A 22,738-nucleotide genomic window follows, 5' to 3' on the forward strand; every position below is an offset into this window, starting at 1 on the left:
GATCAATGTCAAGAGCTTCTTCTAGAATTAGGTCCTTAATAGGCTTCATCTCCATCCATACCAGGCATCTGCAGGCAATCCGTTTAAATTGTTACCCTTTCATTTTGCCCTCCTGTTCCCATCACTGCCTGTACTCCCCTAATTAAGTTATGTAGGCACCGAAGCCAGATAATGACATGACTGAGATCTGAGAAAATAAAAAGTGATTAAATACAAGCCCAATGATTGTTTTCCTTTTCAGACCTTTGTCTCTTATTATCAGCAATTCCTCTTGGTCTAAACATTTAACAAACAAAACCCATTAAGGTGTGCAATTTTAAGGTTTGATGCATTTCTCATGAAAAACAGGTAATCATTTCTCAAGTCTCACAATATTTCATTTAGATGAAAATTTTTTTTTTTTTTTTTTTCTTTTTGATCAGAGAATTAGCTTTCCATCACCTCAGGTTCTATTTCTCTCTGTCTTTTCATTCTGGGCCTCTGTGTCTGCATATTTTGATTAAGCAATCTTCTGTAGGTTGTAGTTTACAGTGCCTACCTTCTTCCCTGCTACAAGACACTAAAGGATGAAAAGGGTTTCAAGTGAGGAGTGCTGCTGCCAAACAGAAAAATCCTCCTGGACAACCTTATTACAAATCAGTCTAGGTCAGGAAAATAAGACAAAATGCCTAAGTGAAAGACATTTAATGCCTCATCAATATTTTATACCCCAGGTGGCCTAATTTAATAATAGAAAAAGTGGGGGAATTGCCTGTGACCAAATATCTTGAACTTGATTCTTATGATCTAACCTTTGACAATATTCACGCATATAACAACACCTTTGCATAAATACTGAAGGCTGAGCGATAATTGGCAAGGTGGGAAATAAAAACACAACTTCAAGGGCTCTGCAGGGTAAACTCATCCAGTCCTTATGTGTACTCACAACCCTGGCCTCAGTCCATGCTTTTAAAAACTCTTTTCAAAATGTAATTTTTATCAAAATAAATTTGTCCTTCATGGAAGAAGTCAAACAGTACTATAAGGCTTAATACGCATTTGCAGTCTCCTGCCCCAGTCTATTCCTGTCTCCCAGAGGCAACCACTTTCAATCATTTTATCTATTTCCTCTAGTGTCTGCCTCCATATTTCTAGTAATATGCTATGTACTTTCTCTTGATTTTTCTTTATCAGTTATTTTTGATTCACATTCCAATCTGGAAGATAAGGATTTAGCTCTTATAATAGACACTGCTAAGTGGTCCCCCCAAATCTATCTCCCTCTTCTCTAAACAATACTGCCCTGGATTTTAGCTAGGCACATGGCGGCCCAGAACAGTCTCCTTTGCAGATGGGTATGGCCATGTGCATGGGTAAGTTCTGACCAATAAGACGTAGTGGGAATAATGGGGGTAAATTCAGAAGATGTTCTTGAAGGGAGGGGACCTGCCATTTCTTCCTTCCTGGCTGGAATGCAGATGTGATGGTGTAGCTGGAGCAGCCATTTTAGACCATGAAGTGGCAGCTCTGTGATGAGGATGGTAAAGCATCAAGATCAAAGAAGCTTAGAACCCAAAGGACTGTGAAGCTGCCACACACCGATTGCCTTACACAAGACAGAAATTCTGTTGTGTTAAAGCCACTGTTATTTTAGGCACATTCCCCTTATGCTAGTAAGCCTAATCCTAAGGAATACAGCTCTCTTCAAAGCTTGGGAGGTAGGCTGAAGGTAGACCACATAGGGTCTTGTAAATTTGAAAAGCACCATTTAAGAGCATAATTAAATTTGTGTTTTTAAAAGTTCACTGTAATTGAACTGTAAGGTTTGGAAAAGTGTATACGGAACAGTGGATGCAGGCGGAGCAATTTTAGGAGGACAGTTCAGGAGCACAAGCGAGAGACAAGAGTAGCTGCAGTAGAGATGACGTGAGACTGAACTGGAAAGATACTTGCCTTGGAAGGTAAAAGTCAACAGAACCTGGTGGGGAACGACTGAGAAGGAAAAATCAAGATGACTCCCAGATGCCCAACTTCAACAGCTAGATGGGCAATGGTGCCATCCTCTGAGATGGCAAACACCTCTAGGGGAGGGCCAGGTTTGGGAGGGAAGATTACAGTTGTATCCATTCATAAACTCATCTCCAAATACGATTCCAGTCCCTAAAGGACATTTAATATAATGAGAAAGAATGTTTCTTACTGGCTTCTAGGATAACAACCATCAAAACTGGTCATGAGGCTCAATATAGAATGATGAACGGAGTTTAAACTTTTTAATGTTTTTTTTTCTTTAATCATAGAATATGTTTCTTAATCAAGAATATTCTTGGGCTTAAATTTGAGCAGCAGATAAAATGTCCTTCTATACTGTTTGCTAAGCAAAAGGTAGACTAATCAAGATTTGCTTCCTTCTTCTACCCCTTTCACCTCTTCTTCTAGACCAGAAAAGATTGAAATGAGATTTAAAATTGATTGAATTTAATTGTAAAAATATGCTCCAAATTGTTTCAGACTTTAGAATTATTTTGTTAAAAAAATGGAAGACCACCCTACCTTTTATGAATCTGGATGAAGTTTGACATTTTCATTGGTATAAAATTTAAGTTAAATATTCTTTTATTTTTTAGCTGGTCCACTCCATGATAATGAGTGTCACTAAGCCATGAAAACTAATGCTTTTTGGTCTTAATTTTACTATCTTGTCAGATTTGCTCATATATATGACTTAAACATTCTGACATATTTAAAAAAGAAAATAATCCACCTGAAGAGAGATATGCTGAGAAATCAGTAAAGCAAAATCGAATCCATTATTTTCCCATTAATTCTCAAGTCATTAAAGGTGACTTTACAAGAAATATTTGGGATAATATCCTAATTCTGTTAAGTAATGAGTACTTTCCTTCAGGAACAAGAGATTATTCCTACTCTGGATGATGTCTTACGTTATTTCCCAGAGGGTATAGGAAAGTTGTTATAGGGATATCATCTCTATTTTACACGCAAAACCAGACAAATTTAAGTCATATCAGTAAAGCACCATTTAGAATTAAGCATGTGAAGTCAGTCATTGTTTTAGAAATGGTATGTTAATTCCGTAGTTATTCACAGCCTTGGAAGCTGACTTGGTGGAGAAGGAACAGACAAGTGGGCAGAGTATCCGCTGTATCCCAGGGGAAAAAAAACACCATAAGGAAGTAGTTATGGGTGGGGTGTGGACTGAAAGGGGAGCTTCACTTGTGGGAAGCCCGAAATGGAGCAAAGGCAGAGAGTACTCCCAGCACGTGGAATTATCTGAGCGAATCCACATAGACGAGACTAGAGGGTGACCTGGTTAGTAAGGCTGGACTCCTTGGGGTTTCAAATTATTAAAAACTAGACATAGAAATGTAGATCTGATGTTAACCTACTGTCAGTTTATGTAGAGGAGGAGTATTCAAAAACAGCATTTTTCAAAGATAAATGTGGCTATATGTGTTAGTCCAGGTCCTCTAAGATGGGACTGAATATATAAGACTTTATTAGGGACATATATAACATGAAGAGTACTGCAGGGCACCATACCAGCAATTGCATGCTTTGGCTTGGAAGTGACCTCTTCTGGTCCAGGGGGTCCACCCGGAGCCCCTGGACCAGAAGAGGTGGCCTCATCTAACTACAATGAAGTTGAGAGGTCTAATCCTCCCGGGACCCCAGAAGGAGAGGGACAACCCGATATGGACGAGCACTAGAAGTGCCTAACACGGGGCCTGGCAGGGAGGTGGCAGAAAGAGGGAGCCAAACCTTGGACAGGTCAGGTTTGAGATGTTCATTAGACATCCAAGTGACGATGTCAAGTAGGCAGCTGGATATATGAGTCTGAGTTCGGGGAAGAGAGGCTAGACAAATGTCCTCCAAAAAATAAAAAAAGAACCTACTTATCTCCTGTGATCTCAGAGGCCGGTAGAAACCCAGATATCTATTACTTTGAACTTATAACTCCTGGAGCCTGTTTGGTTGCTCAGAACTGCAGTGTCCAATGTGACAGACTCTAACCATAAGTATCTATAGAAACTTAAGTTAGTTAAAGGTAAACACATTTAAAATTCAGTTTCTCAGTCACACTAGCCACATTTCAAATGCTTGATAGCCACATGTGGCTAGTGGCTGCTGCATGGACAGCAAAGAAACTATCCATCACAGCAGAATGGTCTAAGGACAGCACTGTTTGGAACACCAGGGACAGATGTCATTCTTTATAAGAAGTTCAGAATGTCTGGCACTGCCTCACAGCTCATCCTACGAATCTCTTGGTTTTGAAATGTTGAAAACTAATTTACTTGAAAGACAAAAACAAATAAAACTTTGCCGTAACAGGAATATGTCCTGGCTTTCAGTATGGAAGCTCTGAACCAGATTTTTTCTGTTCTGTTTCCTTCTGTAGCTACAACTCTGGGAAGGGAGGGTAAACTGTTTAGGGACACTTCTAAATCTGCAGTTTCCTTACTCAGCTCCTTATCTCCAGTAGTGCTATAAATATAGCCAGCTGTTGAGAAGTAATTAATACTAAGCCTTTGGATTTCTGAGGGATCATTAGTCCTATTCATCTTGACCAATCAAGACCTCGATGCATCTCAAATGTATATGGAGATGATACAAATCTCCACAGATGTATGAAGCTCTCAAAGCACTTCTCTGTAATTCTGCATTTTAGAGATTATTCCTTAACGTTATTCACTTATTTCACCACCAGCCTACACTGATGTAAAAACCTTTGCCATGGTACTTCAGATCTGCAAGTTATTTCCTTGTAGGTTAGGTGCTTTTGAAGACTCTCTTCATGTACTCTGGTGGGAAAAATCATGTTCAGATTAACGAGTACTGCTGGAGCCACTAGAGATGTTCAGCTAATGCCCAAGAATAGTTTTGAGTGATACGGAGACAAGAACTTCCTAAAGGCGGGGGCATGGGTTGTTCCAACCTAAGTTTCAAATAAACTGTTCCCTAGTTGAAACTTTAAAGGCTCATCAATTACTTAATTTTTGTTTTCCTTTCAGATTAATGGAAATGTAAGAAATGAAAGTTTTCTCTGATTAACCCCATACATCATGATCACCGGCTTTTTAAGCAGGTTGGCACTTTCTAATGTGTTATTCTGTAACTGTCTAAATTTTGTTTGTGTTTTGAGGGTGTGTGTTTCCATTTCTTCAGCTAAACGACAGGGTCTTCAGGGCAGGACTCCCGTTCCTAGTCACTGAAGTCACTCTCCACAAAGCCTGGGTGTAAACACCACAGGGACTAGTGCATCCAGTCAGTCTTCAGATGAAAGCCGGGCACACTGCTGCCTTTCCAAATACTCCAGTACTCTTAATACAGGTAATCTGGGGAGGAAACCAGTTGTGACTCCACACCCTTAATTTAATAATATTGGCCCAAACAAAGAAGTGGAAATGTAACTTAAAAAAGGCAGATGAGCACTCTGAAGATGTGTCTTCTTTTCTCTGTTATCTATTTCCAGAGCTAAATAGGAAAAGAGGTTAAAATTTTAAAAAAGGAGATATATACTTTCCTCCTTCCTTCCCTCAGTGCCCTGCAGTGTACTGCTTTGTAACTGTCAAATTAGGAAGTGCTCCTAGTCTTTTATTCAGACTACCATAATAGGTGATAACTCCTTCAGCATAGTAGTCATTAAGAAGCACGGGTTCAGGAATCACTGCCTGGGATTGAAGCCTAGCTCTGCCACTTCCCTGCTGTGTGATCTTACCCCACTTACTAAACCTTTCTGTGCCTGAGCATCTTTATCTATAAAATGAAAGTAACAGGAGCTACTCCCAGTTACTGTACATCATTCTGATCAGTACAATAGTCCCTAGCACACAGTAACTACTCAATAAATGTCCAAACCCCATTAGACTGTGAATCTCCGTGAGTGTTGAATGAGTCACTTCGTCTCATCACTGATGCCTGATCTAAAGGGACAGAAAGTACAGAGGGAACCATATTCCTCCTCTTCCCATTTCCTGCCGCTCTCCTCCCTCACTGGCTCCTCAGACTGGGGAGGATTAGCAAAGTGTTCCCTGTACACGTGCCATCTTGAGCTTTGTGGGAGTCTTCCCGCGTCAGGCGCTCTCTCGTCTCAATCCTGTTTCTCATGTCATAACCCATTCTTTGGCTGTCCAGATGTTCTTTGAGTCTAGGGAGGTAAATTCAAATTGGGTGCAATAAGAAGGAAGCCCACTTTATGTCCAGGTCTAAACAGTATGCTCTGTATTCTGCTTTACCAGGTGTAAAGTGAACATTCTGAGCCCTGTCTCATTTCTGAGTTCATGCTCAATTGCATCAGAGGTTGAAGGGAAAGAGATGTGACTGACTCTTTTACATCCTAAAAGACATGAAATGAGTTGGATTCCCACCCTTTCCCCATTCCACCTAGTTACGTTTGTTATTATTTTTAGTTTGCTTAGATGGTAGCTAGAGTAGTAACAGCAGGCCACTCTCCATTCATTCATTCAGTTGTTCATTCAACAGATATTTATTAAGCACCAACTATGGACCTGGCATTGTATTAAGTGCTGAAGTTAATGGAATGAAAATGACAAGACATGGACTCAGTCTCCTGGTGCTGTCCGTAGAAGTCAAATGCTTAGATACGTCTTCCTTCTTTACCTCCTCCTACTTCTTCTGATCTATCTTCAAACATTCTCATCCTGCTCTGTGCTTCACCCAAGCACACTGGTGATATCAAAACCCTCCAGCTGTTTCAAGCTTGTGTCTCAGCCATTTAAGATTACTGACAGCACAGTGATATCAGCACCATATAAAGTGCAGGCACAAAGAAAGCAGGCGACATTCTTGGTGCATTCATCTGTCTAGCAGTCACTGTGAAGAGCTCTAATAGACCCGGTGTAGATCCATGCCACTGATGCCTTCTGTTTGTCCTAGCAGTTTAGTGCTTCTCATGAAGGTGAAGGACACTTGGTCAGGGCTCAAATTAGACAATGAAATGCTGGCTCTGATGAAGAGCTACTTATAAGAATATCAAATTGCAAAGAAAAGACACCTGGCCAGTGCAGTTCCTTTCAAACAAGTCTAGTATCTGTAGAAACTAAGACCCACATGCTAAAGCTGTAGCTCAGAGGCTATACATTTGGCAGATCAGAGGAACAGCATCTTGAAACACTTTAATAACTTGCACTTAGCGCGTGAGTTAATATTACTCTAGGGATTATGCTGCATATCCTCTCACTTAAAATGTTATCTAATACTTGAAAAGAGGAAATATATGCCAATCTTAGCCTCATTAACTTTGTGAGTTGGTTATAGAAGATTGGGTCATGTCTTCTAGAACTAAAGCCCCTAGAGTCTTGTGTGTATTTTTTTTTTTTTTTAAATTTTTATTTATTTATTTATTTATTTTTGGCTGTGTTGGGTCTTTGTTTCTGTGCAAGGGCTTTCTCTAGTTGTGGCAAGTGGGGGCCACTCTTCATCGCGGTGCACGGGCCTCTCACTGTCGCGGCCTCTCTTGTTGCGGAGCACAGGCTCCACACGCGCAGGCTCAGTAGTTGTGGCTCACGGGCTTAGTTGCTCCGCGGCATGTGGGATCTTCCCAGACCAGGGCTCGAACCCGTGTCCCCTGCATTGGCAGGCAGATTCTCAACCACTGCGCCACCAAGGAAGCCCTCTTGTGTGTATTTTTAAAGTGTGAGCTGATCATCATTTCCCTTGGGAATTATCATAGTTAAGAGTGGAAAAAAATGAAATTAAATGAGGGCTGGCACTTTCCCTCATTCTCTCTTAAAGATACTAGTGAGATCAGCCATCCCTTGGGTTTACTTAACTTTCCTACTTTGTCATCTGCGAGGGAAGCAATGTCTCCTACTAAATGCTTACTTCAAACACGAGAATACTTCATCTGCTCATTTAATCCTTTATAACAGCAATTCCTCACCAGTGTTTCATGTTTTCCATTTTATAAAGCACTTTAAAATCTTCTCCACCCTAGAACAGATATACTTCAAACAAAACCCAGGTGGCAGGGGGCGTCATGCTCTCTGGTGAGTCCCCAGAGATCCCTGGACACCACCTACCATCACTTAATAGCTGGCCTTTAGATTTGATCTTAAGGGGCTTCCATGCCTGCTATTTTTCTACACTGTCTGCTATATGCACAGGCATAAAGAACCAAATGGCTTCCCTTAGCCCCCAAACTGGGATCACGCAGCAAAGAATTCTTGAAAATCTACCAGGATAGGATTAAGGCTAAAAAAGAAGTGCTTACTGCTGGTGTGTGTCATACATCAATATCATGATGCACTGCACTTCAGTGTATTAAATTTTATAAAGGAGGATTTCAGTGAAAAGAACTGAGACTGTTCATTTCAAATATCGCTTATTAACAGTTGCGAGAGCTACTGATTGCTTTCAGACTAGGGGTAATATTTTACTCAAGAAGATCCTCAACATGCCTTTTCAAATACAAGCAATTATGAGGAAAAGCTTCTGTTTTGGCCGAGTTAATTTTCTATCCTGAAACCACACTGAATATATTAATTCAGGATTAGGAAGGGGAAAAACACATTCTATGGAACAATGCTGGAGATTACACTTTTCTAGTTGCCAATGCCCATAAATCTTTCTAGGGTTTCCTCTATGTCCAGTCCCAAACAACTTTTTCCTGTAGACATTTTAATAGTAATTACTGTTGCCTGTCTAACAAGCCATGTTTCCCTCTAGCTTTCTAAATTCCTGTCATGTTTGAGCAGGGCTTATTCTGATTTTTCTTCCTTAAACACTTAAAATTGACTAGTCATTAGCCATTTCTAAAAAGTTCGTACAGCATAAGTATGATCATGTAGGTATCACTCAAATTATTCCATCTTACAGCTTATGTGTAGATCTTCTTCACTTATAAAATGCACGGAGTAAACCAGAACGTAGGAGTGGAGAGTAAACAACACACACACACACACACACACTCACACTCTCATGGGGTAAAGAGCACGGCTCTAAAGCCAGGCTTGCTGCAACGAATCTTATCTTTGGCACTTACTAGCTGTGTAACCATGAACAAGGTGCTCAGCTTCACTTTGCTTCAGTTATCTCATCTGTGAAATCAGGATGTGAATGGTATCCACACCAGAGTTGTTTTGAGATTTAGATGTGTTATTTAATGCAAAGCACTTACATCAGTGCCTGGCGTTAACATTAGTTACTGGCATACATGCACACACTCTCTGGCTCCCGTCATTCAAATGTCAATCCTATTAACATTTTATTAACAAGAATCATGTTTTAATCTTTACTCCTGTCTTTCCACAGTCAAATGATCACAAAACTGCATACTGATGATCCTCATTCCTTTAGGAGCCAAAATTCAATGTATTTTATTATTAAAGTATTGAATTCTTGTTTTTTGAACATTAATGTATAGTAATAATTTGTTAACTCTCAATTACTAACTGAAAAATTGATTATTCATGACACTTCATTCCTGAATAAATAACAGAGAGGATTTACAGTAATAACTGCTTCATTTGCAAATATGAGACAGCTGTGGGGTTTTAAAAATTCTTCCTTCCTTTCCTTCCAAAGGGTCAAGGCATTTTACCTCTCTGCTGTGAACAAAAAAAAGGTAAAAGCCAAGAATACGGCTTATAAAACTGCACTATGACAACCCACATGTATAAATAAATATGCAGGCTTTGGAGAAGATGATGTCTGAATCCTATTAAAAACTTATGTTAACCACTCTCATCACTGTATTATATCCTCTGCTTCATTTAAAAATAAAAGCCAAGATAATTTCAGCTGTAAAATAGTTTGTGAAATGAATGTTAACTTTCTAAAGCAATGATTTGCTCCTTTTAAATTTCAGCTTAAACTTGCATGTATCACCCTTACCAATGAAGCATTATAGTGTTTTCTAAAGCACATATGACACACAGAGGTGCTCTAGCAGAAATTCCAATAAGTACCCTGTCACTAATTGTCTCAATTTTTGCTGGAAAAAAACAAAAAACAGAAAATGGAAAAAAATGACATGAGTCCAGTTTTTCAGTTTGAAGTACATATGTAACATTAAAAACATATGGATGCTTCCTCTCTTCACTAAAACTCTTTCAAGATCAAGTGAGTAACTGAGACAAATCTAGGCATAGCATGAATGAGGTATGATGAAGTTGGGCAGCCTAGCTCTGTAGTTTTCTTTAGAGTCATGAACCAGAAACACAGATGCATTATTATGGGGTGTACTATGGATTGATAAATGTTTCAAACAAATTAAGGACTTTGAACTACAATCCTGCAGCCTGTGGAACACATTCACAGAAACATAGACAAGATGACAAGACAGAGGGCTATGTACCAGATGAAGGAACAAGATAAAACCCCAGAAAAACAACTAAATGAAGTGGAGATAGGCAACCTTCCAGAAAAAGAATTCAGAATAAAGATAGTGAAGATGACCCAGGACCTTGGAAAAAGAATGGAGGCAAAGATTGAGAAGATACAAGAAATGTTTAATAAAGACCTAGAAGAATTAAAGAACAAACAAACAGAGATGAACAATACAATAACTGAAATGAAAAATACACTAGAAGGAATCAATAGCAGAATAACTGAGGCAGAAGAACGGAAAAGTGACCTGGAAGACAAAATAGTGGAATTCACTGCTGCGGAACAGAATAAAGAAAAAAGAATAAAAAGAAATGAAGACAACCTAAGAGACCCCTGGGACAACATTAAACGCAACAACATTCGCATTATAGGGGTCCCAGAAGGAGAAGAGAGAGAGAAAGGACCAGAGAAAATATTTGAAGAGATTATAGTCGAAAACTTCCCTAACATGGGAAAAGAAATAGCCTCCCAAGTCCAGGAAGCGCAGAGAGTCCCATACAGGATAAACCCAAGGAGAAACATGCCGAGACACATAGTAATCAAATTGGCAAAAATTAAAGACAAAGAAAAATTATTGAAAGCAGCAAGGGAAAAGTGACAAATAACATACAAGGGAACTCCCATAAGGTTAACAGCTGATTTCTCAGCAGAAACTCTACAAGCCAGAAGGGAGTGGCACGATATACTTAAAGTGATGAAAGGGAAGAACCTACAACCAACATTACTCTACCCAGCAAGGATCTCATTCAGACTCGATGGAGAAATCAAAAGCTTTACAGACAAGCAAAAGCTAAGACAATTCAGCACCACCAAACCAGCTCTACAACAAATGCTAAAGGAACTTCTGTAAGTGGGAAACACAAGAGAGGAAAAGGACCTACAAAAACAAACCCCAAACAATTAAGAAAATGGTAATAGGAACATACATATCAATAATTACTTTAAACACGAATGGATTAAATGCTCCAACCAAAAGACACAGGCTTACTGAATGGATACATAAACAAGACCCATATATATGCTGTCTGTAAGAGACCCACTTCAGACCTAGGGACACATACAGACTGAAAGTGAGGGGATGGAAAAAGATATTCCATGCAAATGGAAATCAAAAGAAAGCTGGAGAAACAATACTCATATCAGATAAAATAGACTTTAAAATAAAGAGTATTACAAGGGACAAAGAAGGACACTACATAATGATCAAGGGATCAATCCAAGAAGAAGATATAACAATTGTAAATATTTATGCACCCAACATAGGAGCACCTAAATATATAAGGCAACTGCTAACAACTGTAAAAGAGGAAATCGACAGTAACACAATAATAGTGGGGGACTTTAACACCTCACTTACACCAATGGACAGATCATCCAAAATGAAAATAAATAAGGAAACAGAAGCTTTAAATGACACAATAGACCAGATAGATTTAATTGATATTTGTAGGACATTCCATCCAAAAACAGCAGATTACACTTTCTTCTCAGGTGTGCTCGGAACATTCTCCAGAATAGATCACATCTTGGGTCACAAATCAAGCCTCAGTAAATTTAAGAAAATTGAAATCATATCAAGCATCTTTTCTGACCACAACGCTATGAGATTAGAAATGAATTACAGGGAAAAAAATGTAAAAAACACAAACACATGGAGGCTAAACAATACTAAACAACCAAGAGATTACTGAAGAAATCAAAGAGAAAATCAAAATATACCTAGAGACAAATGACAATGAAAACACGACGATCCAAAACCTAAGGGATGCAGCAAAAGCAGTTCTAAGACGGAAGTTTATAGCTATAAAAGCCTACCTCAAGAAACAAGAAAAATCTCAAGTAAACAATCTAACCTTTCACCTCAAGGAACTAGAAAAATAAGAACAAACAAAACCCTAAGTTAGCAGAAGGAGAGAAATCATAACGATCAGAGCAGAAATAAATGAAATAGAAACAAAGAAAACAATAGCAAAGATCAATAAAACTAAAAGCTAGCTCTTTGAGAAGATAAACAAAATTGATAAACCATCAGCCAGACTCATCAAGAAAAAGAGGGAGAGGACTCAAGCCAATAAAATTAGAAATGGAAAAGGAGAAGTTACAATAGACACCACAGAAATACAAAACATCCTAAGAGACTACTACAGGCAACTCTATGCCAATAAAATGGACAACCTGGAAGAAATGGACAAATTCTTAGAAAGGTATAACCTTCCAAGACTGAACCAGGAAGAAACAGAAAATATGAACAGACCAATCACAAGTAATGAAATTGAAACTGTGATTAAAAATCTTCCAACAAACAAATGTCCAGGACCAGATGGCTTCACAGGTGAATTCTATCAAACATTTAGAGAAGAGCTAACACCCATCCTTCTCAAACTCTTCCAAAAAATTGCAGAGGAGGGAACACTCCCAAACTCATTCTATGAGGCCACCATCACCCTGATACCAAAACCAGACAAAGATACTACAAAAAAAGAAAATTACAGACCAATATCACTGATGAATATAGATGCAAAAATCCTCAACAAAATACTAGCAAACAGAATCCAACAACACATTAAAAGGATCATACACCATGATCAAGTGGGTTTTATCCCAGGGATGCAAGGATTCTTCAATATACGCAAATGAATCAATGTGATACACCATATTAAGAAACTGAAGAATAAAAACCATATGATCATCTCAATAGATGCAGAAAAAGCTTTTGACAAAATTCAACACCCATTTATGATAAAAACTCTCCAGAAAGTGGGCATAGAGGGAACCTACCTCAACATAATAAAGGCCATATACGACAAACCCACAGCAAACATCATTCTCAATGGTGAAAAACTGAAAGCATTTCCTCTAAGATCAGGCACGAGACAAGGATGTCCACTCTCACCACTATTATTCAACATAGTTTTGGAAGTCCTAGCCATGGCAATCAGAGAAGAAAAAGAAATAAAAGGAATACAAATTGGAAAAGAAGAAGTAAAACTGTCACTGTTTGCAGATCACATGATACTATACATAGAGAATCCTAAAAGTGCCACCAGAAAACTACTAGAGTTAATCAATGAATTTGGTAAAGTTGCAGGATACAAAATTAATGCACAGAAATCTCTTGCATTCCTATACACTAATGATGAAAAATCTGAAAGAGAAATTAAGGAAACACTCCCATTTACCATTGCAACAAAAAGAATAAAATACCTAGGAATAAACCTACCTAGGGAGACAAAAGATCTGTATGCAGAAAACTATAAGACACTGATGAAAGAAAGTAAAGATGAAACAAAGAGATGGAGAGATATACCATGTTCTTGGATTGGAAGAATCAACATTGTGAAAATGACTATACTACCCAAAGCAATCTACAGATTCAATGCAATCCCTATCAAATTACCAACGGCATTTTTTATGGAACTAGGACAAATCATCTTAAAATTTGTATGAAGACACAAAAGACCCGAATAGCCAAAGCGGTCTTGAGGAAAAAAAACGGACCTGGAGGAATCAGACTCCCTGACTTCAGACTATACTACAAAGCTGTGGTAATCAAGACAATATGGTACTGGCACAAAAACAGAAACATAGATCAATGGAACAAGATAGAAAGCCCAGAGATAAACCCACGCACCTATGGTCAACTAATCTATGACAAAGGAGGCAAGGATATAAAATGGAGAAAAGACAGTCTCTTCAATAAGTGGTGCTGGGAAAACTGGACAGCTACATGTAAAAGAATGAAACTAGAACACCATACACAAAAATAAACTCAAAATGGATTTGAGACCTAAATGTAAGACCGAACACTATAAAACTCTTAGAGGAAAACATAGGAAGAACACTCTTTGACATAAATCACAGCAAGGTCTTTTTTGATCCACCTCCTAGAGTAATGGAAATAAAAACAAAAATAAACGGGACCCAATGAAACTTCAAAGCTTTTGCACAGCAAAGGAAACTATAAACAAGACGAAAAGACAACACTCAGAATGGGAGAAAATATTTGCAAATGAATCAACAGGCAAAGGATTAATCTCCAAATTATATAAACAGCTCATGCAGCTCAATATTAAAGAAACAAACAACCCAATCCAAAAATGGGCAGAAGACCTAAATAGACATTTCTCCAAAGACATACAGATGGCCAAGAAGCACAAGAAAAGCTGCTCAACGTCACTAATTATTAGAGAAATGCAAATCAAAACTACAATGAGGTATCACCTCACACCAGTTAGAATGGGCATCATCAGAAAATCTACAAACAACAAATGCTGGAGATGGTGTGGAGAAAAGGGAACACTCTTGCACTGTTGGTGGGAATGTAAATAGATACAGCCACTATGGAGAACAGTATGGAGGTTCCTTAAAAAACTAAAAATAGAATTACCATATGACCCAGCAATCCCACTACTGGGCATATACCCAGAGAAAACCATAATTCAAAAAGACACATGCACCCCAATGTTCACTGCAGCTCTATTTACAATAGCCAGGACATGGAAGCAACCTAAATGCCCATCGACAGACTAATGGATAAAGGAGCTGTGGTACATATATACAATGGAATATTACTCAGCCATAAAAAGGAACGAAACTGAGTCATTTGTTGAGACGTGGATGGACCTAGAGACTGTCATACAGAGTGAAGTAAGTCAGAAAGGGAAAAACAAATATTCTATATTAATCCATGTATGTGGAACCTAGTAAAATGGTACAGATGAACCGGTTTGCAGTTGCAGAAGTAGAGACACAGATGTAGAGAACAAACATATGGACACCAAGGGGGGAAAACCACGGTGGAGTGGGGATGGTGGTGTGCTGAATTGGGCGATTGGGATTGACATGTATACACTGATGTGTATAAAATTGATGACTAATAAGAACCTGCAGTATAAAAAAACAAACAAAAAAAACTAATACTAAACTTCCTTTGGGTTATTTGTATGGAAATATGTTAATATAAATGTTTCAGATATTACATGAAATTTCTAAAAATCTTGTATGTTCTGGTATAATGTTATAAGTCATAATTCTAGTTATTACTTTAAAATGTACATCTCAGAAATAACTAAAAAAAAGAAACAAAAAACAAATTAAGGACTTTATATCCCTGCAAGAAGCAAACAAGACTTGAGAGGAAGCAGAAGGGGAGGCAGAGAGCTGTTTAATCAAGCTGAGAAAACAATAATGTTTCCCAGTATCAAATTTAGAACCTGTTGTAGCCCCTTTGTAAATTGAAATTACACTTGGCTCTACAAAAATTATTTATGATTTGGCATTTCTATAACACTTCCTTTCTGTGGCAGGCTTTATGAAAAGACTATTACTTACTGCAATAAGCAAATGAACTTAAAAATGAATAAGAAATTTTCAATCAAAATCAAATATCAATTTCCCTAGAAATACAGAGCAGGCAAAATATTGCTTAGCAAATTTCAAATATTTATAGACATTGGTAAATTTATCCTTATAAAAATTTCCCCGAAGTGGGCAGAAGCTAGAGATCCTTTGGCAGATGAAAAAATTGTGTCTTGCTGTCTAAATACTCTGTGCAAGCATAGGAACAAAAAAGGATCATTTTTTTTGTTATACAGAACTTATAGCAGAGATTGCTAGGTCTTACCCCCAAATCCATGCTCCTCTTTCCTTTAGTAACAGAACCTCAGGTAACAGACTACATTCACCATCCTTTCTTGCTAAGGGGTATGAATATGTGACTATGCTCCAGCCAATGCAAAGAAAGTAGAACTGAAATGCTGAGTGCGACTTCCAGGAAGTCTTTTTAAAGGGAAGAAATGCATTCGTCTTTGCCTCTTTTTACTCCCTGCAGCCTTGAAAAGCCGATGTAATGGCTGGATATTCAGTCACTATTTGGCCGAGGGTTAGAAGCCAGTGGCTGAGGGATGATGTAGCAGAAAGAAAGGAGCCTGGGTTCCTTTTGACATCCTGAGGCCATCATAGCAGCCCTGGACCCCCTCCCTCTGGCTTTCTTTTATATTAGAGGAAAAAAAAAACAAAACAAAAACTTCTATCTTATTTAAGTCACTGTAATTTTGATTATTTTGGGTATATGCAACTGAACCCAATCCTATTCCAAAACCAAGCCTATCTGAATCAGCACAAATATCAGACCATACTTCCACTGGGGAATGAAACTTAACAAAATAAGATGGTAATTTAAGGTTCTAGTTGTTAACAGTCATGTAGTTTCTCAAATAAACTATGTGTTGTATGCAAAAGCTTTCATTGCATACTGACAACAAATGCTTAATAAACATGAATGCTGAAGAAGAAAATAAAGTTTTAAAGGATTTCTACAATTAGTATTTCCCAAAGTAATATTATTTTGGACAAGTTAATAACAAGAGCAAATAATAAGTTAATATTTATAGAAATATGACCCTAAATTTGGGGAACAAAGTTAAAAATATATAATCCCCTTTTCCTCAAAAGTATTACTTTTTGAAAGATAATGAAGGGACTTCCCTGGTGGCGCAGAGGTTAAGGATCTGCCTGCCAATGCAGGGGACACGGGTTCGAGCCCTAGTCTGGGAAGATCCCACATGCCACGGAGCAACTAAGCCCGTGTGCCACAACTGCTGAGCCCACGTGCCACAACTACTGAAGCCTGTGGGCCTAAAGCCCGTGCTCCGCAACAAGAGAAGCCACCGCAGTGAGAAGCCTACACACTGCAATGAAGAGTAGCCCCTGCTCGCCGCAACCAGAGAAAGCCCAGGCGCGGCAACGAAGACCCAACGCAGCCAAAAATAAATAAATAAATAAATAAATTTTTTTAAAAAAAGAAAGATAATGAGGCACAAAAAGTAATATACAAAGCCACACATAATTATGTAAACACTGCTGTGAGACATAACACCAAGTATTTTTATTGTGTTAAGATGTTTGTGAATGTATTTTTGGTAATAAAATAGCAGTTATGAATAGATGATACTTGATAAGACATAATATAATGGGAGGAAAAGGTATTATGATTTTCTGCGGTTGAATCAGCTTTAGTTTCTCATGCAACTCAGAGTTTTATGCTATTCAGATGGAACACTGCACAGGAAAGCATTTTACTTATCAAAACACTGGAGGAGACTCCATTTTACGTGGGAACAGTGGCTTTTTAACAGTGCTTGATGGGGAGACATTAGGAACCTTGCCTTGAAAGCCATTAGCAAATTTATCTAGAAAATTTTATGCTACATCATAAAGTAACCAGCAACTGAAGACATCCTAAACTGCTTAGTATGCCAATTGCCCCTAAGAGCTGCTTTCAGGAGACAGCAATAAGTATCATAGATACTGAAGCATAAAAAGTTGAAGGACATGGGCAATTCAAAGAAAATGATGCCAAAAACTCCATAGTGCCAAAAAAATTTAAACAAACTTGCATTTTACTTTGGAGTAACATTTTTTTTTTCTATTTCCAAGTAAATTTTAACTTTGTTTCTCAACTAGCCCTGCCAATAGAGGAGCTTTACCTTACACTGCCAAACTATCAATTCAAACTTGAAATCATTCACCACTTCTTCTTCTCCTAAAGCAAGCAAGTACCTTATAATATATAATAAATAATATAAGCTCACCTGAAGCGGGTGAGTTAGAGATTTAAGTCATTCTTTTAACAATCAGTTATGGAATTAAATCTAGCCATCTGTCTCAGTTGTCCTGTTTTATTCAAATCCTCATAATTTAAAATAAAGAACAGTAATGCTCATTAATGAGTTTCATCTACCAATTACTGCTCAATTGGGACACAGCAGCTAGTCAATAAATGACAGCTGTTGCTATAATGTCTCTTGAAGCAAAATACTTTCATTTTATTCTCACCTTAACATTTCTTGTGTTAAGCTTCTAAGATCTACAAAAATCATAAAACTAAACTATAAAAGGGAGGGTCCAACACTATTTAGTCTATTCCTTTTATTTTATAAAATACTGACCTTAAACGTCCCTGAGAGATTATAATTTTACTGATTGTATCTGCCTTCCCCATCCTCGTAAGAAAGAAATCAGTTGCCATAACTGAGAGGATTGCTAGGAGACTGCTGTTAGTAAATTCCTCTCAGAAAAGCTCTCAAAGTATGCTCTAAGGATGACCATCTACATCAAGACCACTGAGGCTTGCAAACTGCAGATTCCTGGCCTGTTCAAGACTACCGAAGCAGAATCTTGCTGTGAGGCCCAGGAACATGCATGTTTATGATAAGCATCATTGCCTTAAAATCAAATCCAAACTCCTTAAGCTGAAAACCTATTCCTCCTTGTCTGCTTTTCAGAGTAACTGGGAAACACTAAGTCTCTAAATTGTGCTTTCTTCAAGATTAGAAAGCTGTCTATCTCTCTGTATTAGTAAGCTAGCTGCAGTTATTCAACTTTCCTTTGGTTTCTCTCGCTCTCACTTTTTTGATATTTATGTACTATTTCCTCCCAAACTTTCTCAACCTCTCAATGACCAGTAAAACAGTGAATGTACACCAACCAGCAACAACTATACTGGAGGATTAGTTCATGGAATCTATACTCTACCCTGAGTTCCTGTATGGATCCCTGTTATGTGGTAACGTTAAAAAAAAAAGACAATTCTGGACATGTTTTATTTTCCGTGGGCAAATTCCTCTGTTTCATGCACTGCATTTTGGGAATCTTCCCAACTCTTCCCACTGAAATTCCATCTCTGAATTAACTATGTAATGCTGAACATCAATTTTTCTCCCAAGTATGGCAGCCATCCAAATTTGTGTCAGGCGTGAATTACAGGAATATGCTTACCCTGCCCTAAATTCTGAGCACTGTTAAAGATCCAGAAGATACCCAGGTTAGGCTGAGAGCACAGCATTCTCCCCAGAAGCAATTACTCCTCTGCAGATGCAGGAAGCATTTAAGGGTGCAGCATTCAGCCAGACAGCTCTCCTCTACCACGCTTATGCCAGTTCACAGTCAGCACTCCATACCTGCCCAGCCAGTGTAAACAGTGCTATCCCGAGGGTCTGCTGACTTTAGGCCTCTCTCCATTCGCTGAAGAAGCTCTCGAATCTTATTGTTCAGGCGTTGTGAGAACTCAGTAGTCAGCTGTAGGTATTAAAGGGAAAACAAATATCAAAAAATATGGGGCACTGGGTGTCCTGGACTATATAGGCTATTAAAAATAGGAGGGTACTTCATTTCCACTTAAGCTACATTTTTTTTGCCTAAGAGAACTGGACAATTACTTTATTCTTAAACAAGAACAAATTAACAAAACTTAAAAGTACTACTGTGTTTTCTTACTCAAGCTGGGAAATATTTTTGATGTAACTTAAACGTTTTACATAAAATTTTTAGTTAAATACTAAAATAGACTGCCAATGATAAACTGGATCATAGTCATTTCCACCTACTAAGAATCATCTATTATTTAAACCAATATTTTTTATTATAATAAAAGTCATTTTATTAAACTAAGCACAAATCAGAAAATGTCTACTGTTTTCAAGCCACTGGAGTTTTAGTATTCAAGCAGCAGCAATGTTAATCCCCTAAAGAAACATTCTAATTGCTTCTCTTATTTGAAAAATGAGGATAAACATTTATAAAAAATCCATTTATAAAAAATGTATAAACATTTAAAAAAATTGTAGAAGTAGCATAAGAAAAGCAAAATAAATTCACAGATATCAGGAGCCTCCAGCAGAGTGGAAAGAACATCAGACCAAGTATCAAAAACCCATGCCCAGCACAGTGCCCAGAAGGCTTGGGGCCTCCTAAATACTGCTCAGTGAATGTGCCCAGCTACATCCTTATCCACTATTAGCTGAGTGACCATGTTCAACCCATAACTCCTTTACGCTTCAGTTGCCTCTGTAAAGTCAGGATAATAATACCTGTCCCACCAATTTCAAAAGGTGCATTGAGGATCAAATGAGATTGTGTCTCTCATGTCTTTTGCATTCAGGGATGTAAATGTTGATATTTTTACTATTTTAAGCAGTCCAATGGTCTATAAAAAGTAATTTGCATATAGATTGAAAGCACACTGAGGCTGGGGTGTGGGGTTAGTGACATCCATATAAAGGCCCACAGATGTGGCATAAATGGTGAGGCATACCGAATAATTATGTTATTTATTCTAAAAGTAACTGAAAAATATTTTGAAAGTTCTGTATACACTGAATCATGAAGTGTCTTAAAAGAGCATTTTAATGTATCCTTCAATATTTTTAGGTATCTGCTGTGATTCCCAGACTTGGATTTCACAAAGCAGTAAAACTGTGAAACAATGTTGGGGAACATTACAAGGACACAGACATTTTATTTCATCACACAAGGACTGTAAAAAGAAACCTAACTACTACCTGTTAGCATCATAACCTCATTTTTTTAAAAGGGCATTTAAAAACCGAAAAAAGTAGAAAAGGTGGTATCAGAATTATTAATAATAATAAAAGACATTAAGTTTTACCGGTACTCTTAAGAGTATCTCTGATAAGACAAATCAGACGATTAACCATATCTGGGTTATTTATTCTGAAGCACCACTATGATCCATTATTTCACTCTCTGAAGAAGAAACCAGTGTTTGATGGACACACTCCCTTTATTTAACAATGTCTGCCAAGGGGTTAAGATTTCAACAAGCCTTAAAAATACATTTAGTAAGGTAAAATATACTTCAGTATTGATATAAAAGGTCTATAAATCTCAGCTAGATAGAAGAGTGCATCTACATAAGAACATGTCATATTCTGTTCATAGATCATGGATAATTTATCATCTTGCCTGGCCTTACTGTAAGCGACCAAGAATAATGAGAATGCCTCAGCCTTAAGAAGGGAAGTCACTTTCTATTTGGCACATAATTGCATTTAAGAAAAGTGAGCTGCCTAAAAATACTAATTGCTTGTAGCAGACCACAAAATTATTCAAACCTAGGAATAATTTGAAGAGTGTCTAAAAACGCTTTTTTCTGATAGATGCCAGGAAATAGAGCAGTTCCTTATTGAAATCTTTGCGTTAACAAATTAAGGAGGACAGATCTTCAGGGTCCCATCCTTGATGTTCAACATTAAACAATTTTAAAATTGGTAGGTTAATTTCTTTCTGGGATGGGTCCAAAAACCATGTGTTAGGCAATAAATTACACTATTATTTTGGGGCCTGAGGTCAAATTTATGAACATTTTTTTTTCTCCCTTAGAAACAGAGTTAAATTTATAAAAAAGCATTTACTTTATAAACAGCCTAAATAGTGAGATACATTTTACTGAAGGCTGCTGTCATTAGGATCCATCCTCAAGTGTTCTCTTTGCCAAGTAAGCATGAAGCAGCAGGTCTTCCTCCAACAAGACAAGACAAATGCTTCAGCTTCAGGATCTGCAGAGCTGGGCAGAATGCAAGTCCAAATAGCCAAAAGGAAGCCATCTGACTTCAAGGTAATGATTACAGGCTTTGTTTAGGGAGTTCAATTCTGGTCTTAAAAGAATCAGATTGATTCTGGCTCCATACACACTTTGGCAGCCTTCTATCTTACAGCTCTTCTCCATCTCTTTCATTCCTCCTACCTGCATTACTCACCCAAGTTAATTTATAATGACAAGTGTTTTAAGGAAAGAAACAACAGAATCACTGAAAGCTCACTTGGCAGATATGAAATCTCTAAGGCCCTTACATCACATGCAAAATGCTTTTCATATGGCTGATAAGCTTAGAAGAAATAAACTGGTAAAATTAAAAAAAAAAAAATGTGTGCACATTTAAAGATATCACTCTTCCAACCTAACTCACTCTTAGGATTTCTCAACTAGGTATTCTTAAAAAGAACTGTATTCCCTCTTAACAATTATATTCAGAGGCATGAGAAAACACAGGCTTCTGGTATCTCACGTCCAGGTTCTCTTTCTTACACTGACTTGTGAGGTGCTCACCAGTTAAACTGACCAGTTCTATGTATTTATTTATTTTCCAGTTGTGGGGATGTCCTGGGAAGAGTGGAAATGATACAAAGATTTCAGGACTATGTCCCAAATCTCTCTTAGCACTTTCAGTTTAAAGATGTCTTCACCACATTCTGGTTTACTCTCGTTCTTACCCTGTCCGTACTCCTGTTCAATCATAAAACAGTAACACGGCACCCATGAAATACCATCAGGATTTCTCACCTCTCTTTAAAAAACAAACCAAAAGTGATCAAAAATGCAAGATTACACAGAAAATTGCAGAGCCGCGAATTTTTATAATTTAAATATCAATGTTTGAGACTGTTTCAATTATTAATTATTGTTGATAACATTAACAATGACTCCTTACAGAAGTTCAACATGTTAGAGCTCAGATTGTATATTTTCACATATACTTTATATATTTAAAATATATTTTGTATGTTTATAGTGAAACTCTAT

At 37.7% G+C, this 22,738-nt stretch overlaps 1 protein-coding gene across 3 annotated transcripts in view; it reads right to left on the reverse strand.

The window, feature by feature from the left end:
- LANCL1 (LanC like 1) overlaps positions 1–22,738 on the reverse strand; it is a 43,925-nt gene that overhangs the window by 20,615 nt on the left and 572 nt on the right. For all 3 annotated transcript variants that reach the window (XM_036858349.1, XM_036858351.1, XM_036858350.1), the window contains exon 3: positions 19,317–19,434. In XM_036858349.1, the coding sequence (XP_036714244.1) occupies positions 19,317–19,434 (118 nt within the window). The remainder of the gene's footprint in view (positions 1–19,316; positions 19,435–22,738) is intronic.

Source organism: Balaenoptera musculus, chromosome 7 (assembly GCF_009873245.2).
Source record: "Balaenoptera musculus isolate JJ_BM4_2016_0621 chromosome 7, mBalMus1.pri.v3, whole genome shotgun sequence".
Taxonomy (NCBI): domain Eukaryota; kingdom Metazoa; phylum Chordata; class Mammalia; order Artiodactyla; family Balaenopteridae; genus Balaenoptera; species Balaenoptera musculus.